The sequence below is a fragment of the Furipterus horrens genome, unplaced genomic scaffold, assembly GCF_987537825.1.
Source record: "Furipterus horrens unplaced genomic scaffold, mFurHor1.1.pri manual_scaffold_2, whole genome shotgun sequence".
Classification (NCBI taxonomy): Eukaryota; Metazoa; Chordata; class Mammalia; order Chiroptera; family Furipteridae; genus Furipterus; species Furipterus horrens.
The window spans coordinates 164,797,938-164,814,783 of record NW_028327172.1 but is presented as its reverse complement, the minus strand read 5'-3'; the positions used below and the strand labels follow the sequence as shown (position 1 = coordinate 164,814,783).

The following is a 16,846-nucleotide window of genomic DNA, read 5'->3' as shown; positions in this document are numbered from 1 at the left end:
AGGGTTTAAAAATAATAACCAGCATTAAAAAATTTCAGAAAATAACTTGTTTCAGGGAAGTTTATAATGATTATAATTTATAATCAAAAGTTCAGAGAAATTTTGAAAAATTACAAAACATTTTTCAGGACGTAGGCTCCATTTGCAAAATTGTTTCTTCTCTGAAATGAAATGAAGATTCCTCAAAATTAACAATTAATAAAAAAGCATTACAGAGTTTCGGAATTCTAGGAAATAAAAATTCTTGCTTTATTTGTCTCCATCAGGGAGCATGCTGACAGTCCCAGGGGAGTAGCACAAGAACTCAGCTTGGTTGACAGCGCTCATCCCCCTGAAATTGATGTTGCAGTTTTAGTGCAGAGACACACTGCTTAGTGTGCATTTTTTTTTTTTAAGTGACTTTGGCTTCACTGTTGCAAAAGTCCCATTTTGATGTATCAGGTTTATGTCTCCTAGTTAGGATTTGGCAAGAAAAATCAGGCAACACATGTACTCAACTCATAACAAGTTTATGATTTTGTATTTTAATCCACTTCTGGGAAAAGACAAACTGTCAAAGATCCAAATGATATATTAATGGTCTAAATTATATTTTAATTCATCTTTTTACAACACACGAGAAGGAGTGAAGACCTAACTAAGCATTCCATAAGTCCTTTCAGCTGACATAGGCCTCACTCCTGAGGTCACAGACCATCTCAGGAAAATTCCCAGATTCCACATGATCCTTGGCATGGGCTGGGTAGGTGGGAGCAATGGGGGAAAAAGTGGGACAACTGTAATAGAAAAACAATAAATAAATCAAAAATGAAAAAATAAATCTTGTATCTTGGTCTTAGCAATAACTTGTTCTAGTAGGTTTGTTGTTGCTGTTGCTATTACTTAAAGAAAAACTAGGGTTTTCTGGGTAGGTTTAAGTAAATGTAGACCAACATTCATGGATTCAAATGAATATCATTTGATTTATGGAAATACTTGTATTGGTTATATCTTGACTTGTCTAGAGGGGATTAAAGAATCTTATCTAAGAACAATGTGCATTTGGGAAGTTTTCCTTTTAGAAACATACCAGCAATTAAAGGAGCTCTTAAATAAAGAAAAGTATGGTTTTCATGTTTCTTCTGGGAAATTAACTGTGATAAAAATTTTATTAGGATGAAAAAGATCATATATTGTGTGATTTCATTTCTATGAAAAATACAGAGAAATCAAATCTATAGAGACAAAAAGTAGATTAGTATTTGCTTGGGGCTGGGGAAAGGAACAGGGATGACTGAAATGGGCACAAGGGATCTCTCTGGGGTGATGAAAATAGTGCACAGCTCTGCAAATTTACTAAAAATCACACTTAAAACTTTGGTGTAAATAGTATCTTATGTAAACTACACCTCGATGAAGCTGTTATATTTTTAAAGGAAAAAGAAATGTTATAGAAAAACTTAAAACAATTATTTATAATATTTTCCAATTTCCTTTGAAGCAATACAGGGCTCCAAATAAAAAAAGCTTTCAATTGCTAAAGAGTGTCACATTCAGGCTGAAATAAACCTAATTCTTCAAAGAGCTCTCATAGCCTATTCTGCACATTCCGGATGCCAGAATGTTAACTGTATTGTTAATTACATCTATCCTGTGTAATACTTGAAAATATTATTTAAATTTTAACTTCAAAATATATTCAGAGTTTTAACTGAGAATGACTAAACTTAAAGGATTTGAACCATGTACTACAACCTAAAGACAGTTATACATACCTAGGCAATGGTATTCTGATATAATTACAAAGTATTTCATTTCCTTATCCTAAAAGACTGATAAGACTCTAAGCATAGTATAAATAAAATAACAATAATAGTAGTAAAACAAATTTTTTAAAGAAATAGATAATATTTACTGTGTTTAACAGTGTCCCAGGCATTGTTTTGTGCTTAACAAAAATAGCATTATACAAGTCACACGACACTGAGGCAGTTGTTATGCCCATTTTATAATACAGAAAACTGAATCTTGAAAAGGATCACTAACTTAGCAGTATCACAGGGCCAGCATTTGGATCTAGGTCTGTGTGTATAGTATTCCCTCACTTATCATGAGTATTACATTCGAGATCCCCCCGTGAAGTAGGAACCTTACATTTATTCTACACTCTTTTTTTTTTTTTTTTTTTTTTTGGTTTTTCAATTACAGTTGTCCCCTTTTCCCCTAATTTCTCTCCCCCACCCAACCCACCCCCTCTCCCGCAATCATATCCCCTCCCCGTTGTCCATGTCCATGAGTCTTTTATATGGGTTCTTTGACTAATCCCTTCCCTTACTTATCCCCCTTCTCTCCCTCTCCCCTCCCCCCTATTGACTGCTATTCTGCTCTTTGTTCTATTTAGTTCCTTTGTTTGTGTTGTTCTTTAGTTTCCTGTATTAGGTGATATCATATGGTATTTTTCTTTCTTTGCCTGGCTTATTTCACTAAGCATAATTCTCTCTAGTTCCATCCATGTTGTTGCAAATGGCAGGAGTTCCTTCTTTCTTTCTGCTGCATAGTACTCCATTGTGTAAATGTACCACAGTTTTTTGATCCACTCATCTACAGATGGGCACTTAGGTTGTTTCCAGCACTTAGCTATTTTATTCTACACTCTTAAACCTATATAACTTTAACAACATATGTATACAGTACAGCAAAATCCCGATATAGCAAAAAATCCATGATAAATAATTAAATATAATATTTTTTAAAATCCCGCGATACAGTGAGACCACGATAAGTGAACTGCGATATAGAGAGGGACTACTGTATACTATGAAGTGGGTTAGAAACATGGGCTTTATGGGAAGCCATCCTGAGTGTGGAAGTAGGTACCCTGCTCTCAAGTGGCATGTCCCTGGGGAGGTTCCTCACACTGTCAATGCCTTGAGTGCTTACGTTTATAAAATGAGGATAATAAATGCTATCTACTCATTATAGATTTGGGGAATAATCAAATAAGATAATGAATGCAAAGCTTCTGTTTTGCTCAGAACCTGGTGTTTTCTGAGTAAATGATAGCTGGTAGTATTAGTAGGAATAACTAGTATTCACTTTTGAAGAAACTATACATTTTATAAATTAATACATTAAATTAATTATTCAAAAGTTAATTAACATCAGTCTAATTCTTGGACAATTCATATAATAAAAAATAAACAAGAAACAAGAAGATTTTTACCAGCCTTCAAGTGGTTTGCAACTCTCTCTCACCTCTTATGTCTCATTATTTTTTCTTATATTCTTACACTGTACTTTTTAACAATGTATTTCTAAAGTTATATGTTGAGTTTTAATTTCCTGACAACTTATTACCAATTACTACAAATCAAGAATTCTAATCAATTTTTAAAATAACTTCATGAAGCATATTGTTTATTAGGAATATTTTTTTCTGCAGCAAACTTTTTTTTCTATTTCACTCAAAAGACTTTTAAAACATAATTTTACACATATGTAGCTGTGCTTAGAAAGGCATCAATGGAGTTGCTTTCATTTGCTCTGTATGGATTATCTTTTCTAGTTTTAAAATTACAGAAATTTTAACTGAATATTTTGTTCTATTAAATTTTTTTAAAATTATAGATATGATAATCACCAGAATTTCCATTGAGAAAGAGACAGTATTTGCATATTGCTTACAAACTGGGTATATAGGACAGCACATGAGTGTGAGCTGAGTGGTTCCATGTAAGATAAAATTAAGAGTTTATTCTGTTGCTTTATAGAGTTGAAGGAGACACAGAAAGGAAAAGGCTGGAAGAAGACTGAATTAATTAAATATTTAGGTGCAAGCAGGATTTTGGTCTTTGTTTTGTTATGCTTTTTGATTGGGAGTGCTGTTTGCTTCAGTTTGGTGGAAACTTGCTGGACTTTGGGGAACCTACTCAAGAGGGTATAGGCCTTATGAATACAGAGAAATATTAAGAGTTTGAGCAACCCACCTAACGACATCGGGTGATCCTAGAGGGGCTCACACCTGCAGTCAGTTTGGCCTCAGTTGAAGTTTTCTAACTTCAGAAAACCTCAGAATTCATGAAAATCACAGAGTAGACACTTGACTCTTACATGGCTGGAAAGTAAAATTTGAAATAAATTTACTCAGATTTACATGGACAGGAAGCTTTAACTCACATAGAAGGGCTACATATAATAATGTAAAATAGAAAAATTATGACCAAATATATATAATTTTAGACCATCAGTCATTTTACCCACAAGAACTTTGAAAAGTAAACATATTTAGATATTCAAATAAGGTAAAATTAGAGCATTTGACTTTGCATTTTTAATTCTTTACTATATATTAATTCTATAGTATTCATGTATTTATTCTATTTGATAATGGAGCTCAATGAGAAAGATAAGTTGACCACAGTAGTGATGCTTTGTCTATTTATTCTTATAGTTTTATCAATTTTTGCTTTAAATATTTTGAGGCTAAATTTGGTTCATCCCAGTTTGGAATTGTTATATCTTTCTGTGACTTGACTATTTTGTCATTATCTGGTGACTCTTTATCTCTAGAAATGCTTTTTTTTTTGGCATCAAATTCCATTTTGCATAATATTAACATACTGATACAGCTCTTTTTTTCAGATGGAAATTTCCTATTTATATTCTTTGATTGTTTAACTTTCAACCTTATATTTTATATCATATTTTTGTGTGTACTCTAATAATCTTTGCCTTTTAACTAAGCATTTTGCCACTTACATTAATTGTAATTAGTTAACTATTTCAATTGATTAATATCTGAATTAGTTTGCTAGAGATGCTGTAACAAAATACCACAGACTGGGTGACTTAAATAACAGAAATTTATTTTCTCAGTTCTTAAGGCTAGAAGTCCAAGTTAGATCAAGGTGTGAACAGATCTGCTTTCTTCTCCTTGGCTTGCAGATGGCTCCTCATTGTGTCTTTACATCCTCTTTCTCCTATGCACACAAACCCCTAATGTCTCTCTGTGTTCAAATTTTCTCTTCTTATGAAGTCTGATTAGATCAGGGGCTACCCAAACTGACTCATTTAAACTTAATTACCTCTTTAAAGGCCCTATGTCTAAGGTAGTGGGGGTCAGGGTTTCAACATGTGGATTCAGAAGGGATATAATTCAGCCCATATACATATTACATCTGTATATTTTATTTGTCCTTCTTTTTCCATACTTTCCTTTTTTTTTACCTTCTGTTTCACTGACTGATCACTATTTTTCATTTTATTTTACTCTAATAACTTAAAGGTTATATAAATGGTTTCCCATTTGTTGATGGTGATTCTAGATCCTAAATCATCCTAGAGCCATGCATATTCATCAAATTCTAAAATTATTTAATATATTGATAGCTGCCCTCATTCTAAAAAACAAAACCCAAAGACATTCCAAGATTTTAATTCTGATAACTGCTTCCAAACATACATTTATTTTTAAAATTTTTGGACATGCTATTCTTCTTTTATTATAGAAGACATTGCTGTTATTATTTTATGTAATCAAATATTTTATTTACTACTCTCTTTGATTATCATTCTATTCTTTATCTCTGACTCATTTTCTTCTGCCTGAAGTATATCCTGAAGAATTGCTTTGATCAGGAGTCTGGTGTTAACCAAGTCCCTTCTATTTTGGTCTAAAATTTAAAATATTTTGCTCCCTAGGAAGATATTTTCTCTGGATGTATAATTCTGGAATGATACTTCTTTTCTCTAGGCACATTGAAGATATATTTTGATTTTTTTAAACCAGCTTTATATTAAGGAAATAAGTCCTGTTAGTGTCTCTACCTAAAAGGCTGGATTTTGTTTCCATCACCCCTCCACCCCCCACCTCACAAGGTAATGAAATCCTTGTGTAAATTCCCTAGGGTTTGGAAAATGCCTGCAGGACAAAGAAGACCTTAGGACTCTGCTTTCCTCTCTGGGTTCCTGCTTTCACTTAGTTTTTGGACTCTGAATATTTCTCATTTTCTTACCAGAGCAAAAATGTATGTTACAAGTTGCCTTTTAGATTATATCCAGAGTTTTTATTTGTTTTCAGAAGGAAGGTCAGTATTAATATCTGGTATGCCAACCTGCTGGAAAAATAAGGCTAACTCAATTTCCATCTAAAAAGAGATAGATTCAGAGACAGAGAGAAAAATGGAGAAGGGTTTTTTGTTTTTGTTTTTGTTTTCTGTTAATTGAGTTGCATTTTCAAAGTTGAGGCTTATTTTGTAACATTTCTCCCCTTTTTTCTTTCCTCGCATGACTTGTCTAACATCAAAAGTCTTGATGGAATGAAGATTTCAAGCACCTTTAGGACTGCATATGAATTTTTTAAGTTATAGCTCATGGCCTTATTTAAGAAGGGAAAGCCAAACTGGTTATTGGTTTAGATAATGTAAGAGTCTCAAGAAGTCTTTTTGAGTTACTCTCCATTTAGGATTTGTGCTATAAAAGCTAAAAAACAAGTGGATAAAAGCATGTAGAAATCTATATAAAGTTAACTTGGGGGGAAATGAGGAAGACTAAGGATTGAATTCATATGATTGAGCATAAGATAACAATGGATGCTAGTTCCTCCAGCCATATCTTTGGAAAATATTACTAATCCATCACAACACTTCCTCCCCTTTCTCAGCTCAGTATTCTCAGTACTTAATGCCAAACTACAGGAGAAGGCAGGAAGATGATGTTTACCAGCAAAATAACAATTAGTTGTAAATTGTTTCTGTTCTTCAATTGGAATATTGTTAATAATATGTTTTCTCAGGTCAGTAGAGAAAAGAGTTTGTTAAATTTTCAAATTCATCCTTTTGGAAGCTCTGCTATCTAAGGTAACCCATATTAGTGCTTCCTATAATTGAGTACACAAAGACACAAAAAGTAACATCCAGTAATTGCTGGAGAGGTAAAGGAAGATTTGTTTACAGGTTCTTCCAAATGAGAACTTGCCAGAAAATTCTACACTTTGATCTAGATTTGGAAATACATACATTAAGAGCATTTCCAATTCTTTTTTTCTCCTACAACTTGAGATCAATGTCTATTAGCTTGATCAGGAAAAGACTATGATTCATCCATTTGAGTTACCTTGTTTCCACTTCAGTGCCTTTGTACCAGCTGTTCCCTTTGCCTGATAAGCTCCTATGCTGGATGGTTTCATGGCCTACTTCCTCTCTTCCTTCAAGTCTTGGCTTAAATGTGACCCACCCAAGGTCTTTTCTGATTACCGAAAGTAGCCTTCAACACCAACAACTCATTCTCTATCCAACCATCTTTCTTCTTTTTTTTAAAGTATATTTTATGATTATGTTGTTATAGTAGTTCCAATTTTTCCCCCTTTGCTCCCCTCTGCCCAGCAATCCCACCCCATTAGTTCATATCCATGGGTCATGCATATAAATTCTTTGGCTTCACCCTTTCCTATATTAATCTTAACTTCCCCCTGTCTATTTTGTACCAACTGATTATGCTTCTTAATCCCCGCACCATTTCCCCATTTCTCCCTCTCCCCCCTCCCAGCTGATAACCCTCCAAATGATCCTCATACCTATGATTCTGTTCCTATTCTGGTTTGCTTAGTTGGATCTTGTTTTTGTATTTTAGATTCCGTTGTTGATAGTTGTGAGTTTGTTGTCATTTTGGTGTTCATAGTTTTGATCTTCTTTTTCTTAAGTAAGTCCCTTTGACATTTCATATAATAATGGCTTGGTGATGATGAACTCTTTTAGCTTTACCTTGTCTGGGAAACACTTCATCTTCCCTTCCATTCTAAATGATAGCTTTGCTAGACAGAGTAATCTTGGTTGTAGGTTCTTGCTTTTCATCACATTGAATACTCGTTGCCAGTCCCTTCTTGCCTGCAAAGTGTTTTTTGTTTGTTTGTTTGTTTGTTTGTTTTTTGAGAAATCAGATGATAGTCTTATAGGCACTCCTTTGTAGGGAACTCTCCACTTCTCTCTTGCTGCTTTTAGGATTCTCTCTTTATCTTTCATATTTGGCATTTTAATCATGATGTGTCTTGGTGTGGTCCCCTCTGGGTCCAGCTTGCCCAGGACTCTCTGTGCTTCCTGGACTTGTATGTCTATTTACTTCGCAAAACTTGTGAAGTTTTTCTACATTATTTTTTCACATAAGTTTTTAATTTTTTGTTCTTCCTCTTCTTCTGGCACCCCCATGATTCGGATGTTGGCATGTTTAAAGTTGTCCCAGAGGTTCCCAAACCTTTCCTCATTCTTTTTAATTCTTTTTTCCTCATTCTGTATTGGTTGACTGTTTTTTTCTTCCTTCTGTTCCAAATTATTGATTTGAACCTTGGTTTCTTCCCCCTCACCATTGGTCTTGTGTGGATTTTCCTTTGTTTCACTTAGAATAGCCTTCACTTCTTCTCTTATGCATTTGCCATACTCAAGCAGATCTCTCAAGCCTGTGAGTATCTTTATCACCAATGTTTGGAATTCTGCATCTGTTAGGATGGCTATCTCCTCATCTGTGAGGTTGGCTATCTCCTCCTCACTTAGTTCTCCCACTGGAACCTTGATCTGTTCCCTCTTTTGGGCCATAATTCTCTGTCTCTTCATCTTGACAGGCTCCTGTGTTTGTTTGCCTCTGTGTCTTTGGTAGAGCTGTCGCTCCTGTTACATTATAAGGAGCAGAGCTTTAGGGATTCACCAGTACAGGGCTACTCATTTCACCATGTTGTGGCGCTGTATGTGGGGGAATGGTCTGAGAGGGAACAATGCCACTTGCCCAGCACTCACCCTTTTTCCAGGCACTTCTTCCACTTCCATATGGGACTGGCACCCCTCTAGCTGTTGCTCTGGCCATTGTTCCCAGAGTGAGTGGGTCTGCAGATGTTATAGTACTGTGGGGGTCCTTTAAACAAGTGGACTCTGCTGAGAGACGAGCAGTTTCTGCCTCCACCTCAACCCCCACTGGTTTGCACAGTCAAAAGCAATAAAGTTTGATTTTCCCTGGTGCTGGGATTGTGAGCTGTGCGGTCTGGCGAGGAGCTGGAAACGCTCCCCAGGTGTCCCTCCTGACTTTTTAAAATGTGTAACTGTGCTTTCTGCCAGCCCGCCTTTGCCACCACTGCTGCTACCACCACACGGCATCCTCTTCGCCCCGGCTCCGCCCCTCGTACCTGTCTGGATGAGTATTTCTTCTTTATATCTTTGTTTGCTGGACTTCCATACAGTTTGATTTTCTGGAACTTCTGGTTGCTTCTAATTTCAAGGTAGTTGTATTCCTTCCTAGTTGTGGAGGGAGACGCCGCATGTCTGTCTCTGCCTCCATCTTGGCTGGTCTCTGCCTCCATCTTGGCCGGAAGTCCCCAACCATTTTTCTGATTTGTTTTATGGCACTTATTAATTACTATAAGTATTATTTCCTTTTCATACCTATTGTCTGTCTTCAAGCACCAGAACAGAAATTTTGAAAACTCAGGATTTTTACTATCTTATTTTTCACTGTGTAAGTCTTGGCACCTATAATAATGCCTAACATGTAGTACATGCTCAATGATATCTGTGAAGGAATTAATATGAATGAGAAATATGTACTTATTGTATAATTTTGAACTTGAAATTAATTTTGTAAAGACACTTTAATTTGTAAAGAGATTTTTTTGAATATCATGGTAATGAGAAGAGATACAATATATATTTCTATAGCAAAAAATACATAGGAGTTTGAATGCAAGATGTCAGGATTAGAAGGACAAACATATGAGCCTGGGTTTGAATCTGAGTTTCTTCATTTACTAGCTATGAGACCTCAAGTGAGGTACTCAGTCTCTCCATTGCTCAGTTTATTTTTTTGTTTTGTTTTGATTTTTTTAATCTAAAGGTGATGACAATGAGAAGACAATATGATTGGGGTAGAGTAAATAAATTATGTTTTACAGACACTTCAAGTAATGTCTGTATTTAGCAAAACCTCTAAGAGTTATCATTTATAGTGTTATATGAAATTATTAAAAATGCACATTTTTTCCTATGCTGTTAACTTGTCACAAACTTCTTTTTCTGTCATAGGATCATTGTAAAGCACTTATGATAGGATCTGGCTCATGTAGCATTCAATAACTTTAGCTTTAATTATCATACACAATTTACTCAAATGACTTTTATTCATTTACTGTCTCCATTCTCTAATTTTTTTCTCTTATCAGTCTGTGATCTTCATTCGTGACAGAAACTCTCATGGGCAGGAAGTGTCAGGATACATTGACTATGCCCACAGGCTAAAGACTGAAGATTTTGAAGTCTACTTTAATGGGAAAAAAAGACTTCTTCCAAGATCCACAGACTTGAGGTAAGTTGTACACATTTCTCACACTTTTGATAGGAGAACAAGCTCCTCGGAGGCAGAAGAAATAGAGAATTTTACTTCATGTTCTACATTGTGCCTAGAATGCTAATGTGTATACAGTAGGAACATGGTAAGAGTGTTTTGAATAAAAAATAGACTTTAAAATAAAAAATGAACATAGATGCATTTTCCCCTTAAAGCTTGAGAAAGAGAAGTCTTCAGAGATGAGGTAAATAAATTCTCAGTGATATTTCTTTTAAATGATAAGTAGAGCCTAAAAATTGCTAACAAGAGCAGTGCATCTAACACATTCTCTTCCCACTGTTCTTTGGCCACCAACCAAAGTCCAGCTCTCTGACTGGTCCACTCTCATTTACTCTCATCACAGGCTTATTCTGGGGTTCCTCCTACCCATCGTTCTTTCTACTGTGGACTTTTACCCTTTCCTCTGGAGCTGTAATCTCATCACATAGGAAATGCTCTACACTGCCAATCAATTTACAGATCCCATCTCTCTGCCTTATCCTGAATAGCTCTCAAGCTTAACTTCATATTCTCCTATGTCTCAAGTTACCCTAGAATATAAAAGTAGTAACAGCATTCTGCTTGAACTCCACTACCGTTTCCAGCTCGTTAGTTGACCCTTGTAATAATACTTTGTTCCTGACACCCCTGCCATCTCTATTCATACTTACTGCTATTATCTAAAGACTTGCTAACCCATCATCACTTTTATGGACTTATCTTTATCCTATCTAACCTAGATGCATGGCATATGATTTAACTTTTCTCTTATAATAATCCCCACTGCCCATGTCTTTTTGTGCTTTGATTCTATCTGTCCTGCTAACTCCCAAAGTAAATGTCTCTTGCCTGTACCTATAGCCAGACATCTGAGCATTGCTGAAGAAAAGTGAAGGAAATTTCATGCACGTGTGGATGGCTGCTACTAATAATTTATGGTCTCCAAATTCAACTGTGATGGCCATTGGCCACCCATTAATGGGCTTTTTCTTAACTCTTTCACTAACCTCCCTCAAAATACAGAATCTGTCATTGAATTCTCCTCTTGTTTATGTCATACATGTTGGTATTCACCAGAGTTCATCCTTGGACTTTTTTTCTTACCATATACAGTAGTCCCTCTTTATATCGTGGTTCACTTATTGTGGCCTCACTGTATCACGGGATTTTTTAAAAAAATTATATTTAATTATTTATCACAGACTTTTTGCTATATTGCAGGATTTTGAGGTACTGTTAAAGTTATGTAGGTTTAAGTGTGTAGAATATGTTTAAGAGCATAAGTAGTGTTTATAAAAGTGTGGAAAAGGTTAATAAGAGAGTGGGAAAGGTTAATAAGGGACTGGGAATGGTTTATAAGTGTGTGGGAAGGGTTTATAAAGCCTTAAAATACATATAAAAACTAAAATAAATATAAGGTTCCTACTTTGCGGATTTTTACCTATCTCAGCAGGGGGTGGGGTTCTAGAATATAATACCCATGATAAGTGAGGGAATACGGTACTTTCTCTTGGGTGGTTTGATCACTTTTCTGAAGTGGAGAAGTTTTCACACTACAACTGGAGCACAGGTCTCTCTTTTTTATTTCAGACTCAATTATCCTACTGCTCACTTCAGAGAATCTCTAAGTATCAAAATTAAATTTATTTTAATCCCTGAAGCCTGCTGTGCCTTCTGTATCTGCTCTCTTGGCAAATTGCACCACCCTGCAACTCAAGGCAAAATCCAGACATTAACCTAGGCTTCTTCCCCTCCATAACTACCCCTATAACTAATAATTTACTAAAAGCACTAGAGTCTATTACCTTAACAACTTGTTTTTACTAAAGTATATATAAGCTATGCCATTCACTTGTTATTACTGAAGTATGAATCTTTATTTAATAATATTTTTAAAGAAGACATGATGACATTATTATACCTAACAAAATAATTCCTTAATATTTAAATACCTAGTTAGTCCTTGTTTTTATTTCATCGATTGTGTTTAAGTTATCTTTTCACAGTTGGTTTGACCAAATCAAAATCCAAACTATTGTTTTCTTATTCTGTCTTTTGCAATTCCTTTACTTTATAAAGTGTCTCTTACTCTTATTTTTTATGCTGTAGATTTGTTGGAGAAACCAGGTCATTTGTCTTAAGAAATGCCAAATATAACTAACCTCTTCCATATTGGTTTTTGTTATGCTCACCTCTTTCCTCCTATTTCCTGTCAAATGACATAATGAAATTCAAAGTTCACTTTTTTGTAGGTAAAAAATTTTAATTATATGAGCTTCATCAGTGGGTTCAGATGGTGTCTGACTGATCACTTGCTTATAATGTTTCCACATCAACTTACACCCAATGATTTTAGCATAAAATAATGGAGGCTACCAAAATATTTTTACCAAGGGTTGCATAATAGTGATTTTCTAATTCTATTATTATTCATTCTGCATTTTTGGTTATACTTCTTCCATAGTGGATAACTTTTCTTTATCACTTATTTGCTTACTCTTAAATAGAATTCAACTCATGTAGAAGGATGAAATAAGTATTTGATTATTTGTCCTTAATATATGAAAACAGTGCAGAGCCAAAAACACAATACTTTACAGATAATGCCAAATTGTTTTCAAAGTGTTATACCAATTTTTACCCACCAGAAGTCTATATAAGTGCTCTGGTTAACCCTTATCCTCACCAACACATGATATTAATAATTTTTTTCAACATAGGTAACTTATAAATGATCTCTCATTGTGGTTTTATTTTTCATTTCCACAATCTAATCACATTGGGCATCTTTTACTGGTTGTTCAGATTTTCTTTCTATATAGTGTCTGTTAAGATTTTCCTCATTTTGCTATTAGTTTATATTTTTCTGCCTTTTCTTGTAGATTGTAGGAATTCTTTTTATTATTTTATTTTATTATGTTTTAGATATTGATTAATCCTTTGCCTCTCACAAGTTTCACATGTATAATTTTCCTTTCACTTACTTTACATGGACTTTTGGTGGTCAGAAGTCAGAAATGTTGATAGATTAACACATTTTATTAATCTTTTCCTCTGAGGTTTGCATTTTTGCATTTCCTATGTTTAACAAATCCTTACCTTTCTGGAGGTCACTTGCTTTTTATTTTATATCTTTAAACTACCTGAATTTAATATTGTATGTGGTGGTTAGGTAAGGGTCCATATTTTTGTTTGTTTTTCCCTATCACTAATAATGTGTTAGCAACACTTATTGGAAAACCCACTGTCTCCTTTTGCATATCTGCAACACCATGTGTGTCATAACTTAAGTTCTGTATTCTGTTGGTTTGTTTCTAATTTCACTCTGGTTTTATTAATCCCTCCCGAAAATAACAGGATCTCGCTCATTTGTTATATTTTCACAATAATTCTTTTTTTTTTTCAGATTTAATGTGTTTTATTGATTAAAATATTACATTTGTGCCAATTTCCCTTCCCTCTGCTCCCCTCCACCCGGTGGCCCCCCTCCCTCCAGTTGTCCCCCCCTTTTAGATTATGTCCATTAGTTGTGCATACAGTTCCTCCCAACCTCTCTCCGTCTATTCCATTCCCTCCTACCTTGATCCCCAATTCCTATATCATCTCCCTCCCTTTCCCCATTCCCCCTCCCTGTTGACCTCCCCCCAATATGCTTCCCGTACCCACAGTTCCTTTTCCACTCTCGTTGCCTATTTAGTTTGCCTTTGTTTCATCTCTCTAGCTTCTGTTTTTTTAAACCAGTCCCTTTAACATCTCATATAACAGTGGTTTGGATCTAATGAACTCTTTCAGTTTTATTTTGTCCTGGAAACACTTTCTCTGTCCTTCTATTCTGAATGACAATTTCGCTGGATAGAGTATTCGTGGTTGTAGGTTTTGGATTTTCATTACTTTGAATATTTCTTGCCAGTCCCTTCTTGCCTGTAGGGTTTCCCTTGAGAAGTCAGCTGATAGTCTAATTGGGACCCCTTTGTACATAATTCTTTTCTTCTCTCTTGCTGCTTTTAAGATTCTCTCTTTATCTTTAATTTTTGACATTTTGATTATAATGTGTCTTGGGGTGGTTCTCCCTGGGTCCAGTCTCTTGGGAACTCTCCTTGCTTCCTGGACCTGCAAGTCTATTCCCTTCCCCAAGTCTGGGAAGTTCTCCTTTATTATATTTTCACTCAATTTTTCAAGTTCTAGTTCATCTTCCTCATTCTCTGGCAAACCAATGATTCTTATGTTGGGCCTTTTATAGCTGTCCCAGAGGTTTCTGATCCTCTCATTGTTGCTTCCCATTTCCTCTCGCTGCATTGGTTGACTGCTTGTTCCTTCTCCATATTCCAGTTTGTTGAAATGAACTCTGGATTTTTTTTTCTCACCATCTATCTCGTATGCGGTTTTGTTCCTTTCGTTATGAAAGTTTTTCGCTTCTTTCTTATCTTTTTCCTGCTCTTTTGTGAATTCTGTAAGCCACCTGATAACAATGGCCCAGAACTGAGCCTCTGACAGGTTTCTTATCTGTTCATCTGTCAGGTTCTCTATCTGCTGCCTGGTGAGTTGTGTCACCGGGATCTCTATAGTTGTCTGCTTCATTTTGACAGATGCGTTTTGTTTTCTTGGGCCGGCTGTCGGGGGCAGTGCCTGTGTACACGTCACAAATCAGCGACCGGCGCCTGCCTGTCCACGACCTATTTCGCAGCCCTGTGGTGCTTTCTTTGGGGGCGGGGGTCCAAGATGGATTCACACAGTTATTCAGCTAGGAGACCGGGATCCGTCCTCCCGCCCCCCTGGGCCTCACTGTTCAAGGCGATGCGGCGGCTGCTCTCCCCAGCGCCGGAGTCGCGCACCTCCAGGGGCTTGCCCGCAGCCGGGATTCCTCGCCGGGGTCGTGCACCGCCAGGGGCTTGACTGCAGGCGGGATTCCTCGTCGCCCGCTGCTGTCCAGGTGCGACCACAAACAGCACTGCCCTCTTTAACTCTTACCTGCCCAAATGGCACCGCTGGTTTATAACTTCATATGTTGGACTTCCGTGTAGTTTTATTTTCTGGAATTTCTAGTTATCCTTTGTTTTGAAGTAGTTGTATTCCTCTCTAGTTGTAGAGGGAGACCTAGCGTGTCCGTCTAAGCCTCCATCTTGGCCGGAAGTCTTCACAATAATTCTTGATATAAAGAAAAAACAATTTATTCAACTTGTTTTTCTTCTTCAAGAGTACTTTCCCTTTACTCTTTTACAATCTTAGCGACAACTTATAAAGTTTTCACATAAAGGAAGTTGTAATTTTGATTGGAATTGCTTTCAAGTTGTGACCAATGTACAATTAATTGACATTTTTATAATATTGTCTCCCATTTATTTATTTATATTTATTCATATCTTTTAATAATATTTTATGGTTTTCTCAATTAGAGAGTTTTATTATTTTGTGTTTTTTTTTCCCTTGGTGCGAGCTAATATTTGACTTTTTAAGCAAAATTAGTTCTAGTCCAATGATCCCATTAGATAATTTTTACCAAGTGAGTTTAATTTTAGCCAACTAACAGAATTAAACTTCAGATTTTTCACACAAGAGATTTCATGCCAAATAATGACTTAAACATTGTTACTAAGGGAAATATACATAGTTTCATACTTAGTTCAATTAAGAAGTAAAGAAAAAACTTAAAAAATAAAGATTTCATAAGGTCTCTTTCTATTTACTTACCTTTTGACATGCTGTTTTCTTCTGTGTAGAAAGGGACTTTAGTTCTGTGATTAGAATCCTGTCTTGCATTATTCCTTGGAAAATAGAAATGTCAACAGAGACCTGTCACTATTAAGAAATGCAGCAGTAGAAAGGGCTCTGAGGACTTGATCATCTGGACGGAGTGTTTAAGATGCAACACCTTAAGATTCTCAGCATACTTGTATATAACTTATAATAGCATGTTACAATGTACTAAGTTCCTTTACACTTCTCTACAACAACTTCATGAAATAGGTCCAAGAAGCGTTATTTTTATGATCTGAGAGAAGAGAAAATAGAGTAAAGCACTTGCTACAGCTCACAAACAAAACAGCAATAAGTGTGAACAAGTTGTTAGGAATTACAATTTACTGCTCACCTCCAGAACACTACTCTGAGTTTCAAAGCTTTTGTATCCTGAGGGCAATTGCACTACATAGAATTATTGAGTTATATTCTACCCCACATTAAATGCTTAGATTTCCATCTTTATATACTTTTTGAACAAATTTATAAATCTGCTTGTAGAGCTCTAGCCATTACCTAAATAGGGTGATCAGAAGGAAAAAAGGTTCCCTTTATGTTTCTTTTTAGTAAGTCCATGAAATATTCATACCCTTGACCAAAGAATGCCTCTAAATCCAAAAGCTTTGAGAAGTATTATTGTGTAATTTCTCTTACAATCCTATTGTCTGTTTTATTAAAATGTTTAGCATGCCAAACCTATGAAGTCAGAATTATAAAGTTGTGCTCATCCTATATCCTGTGCCTAAGTGCATTCTCGCGAAAGCATCTTGTA

At 35.6% G+C, this 16,846-nt stretch overlaps 1 protein-coding gene across 1 annotated transcript in view; it reads left to right on the top strand.

Moving 5' to 3' along the window:
• Positions 1-16,846, top strand: part of CFAP299 (cilia and flagella associated protein 299) — a 556,975-nt gene that overhangs the window by 479,785 nt on the left and 60,344 nt on the right. The window contains exon 4 of the mRNA XM_090268084.1: positions 10,175-10,317. Coding sequence (XP_090124210.1) covers positions 10,175-10,317 — 143 coding nt within the window. The remainder of the gene's footprint in view (positions 1-10,174; positions 10,318-16,846) is intronic.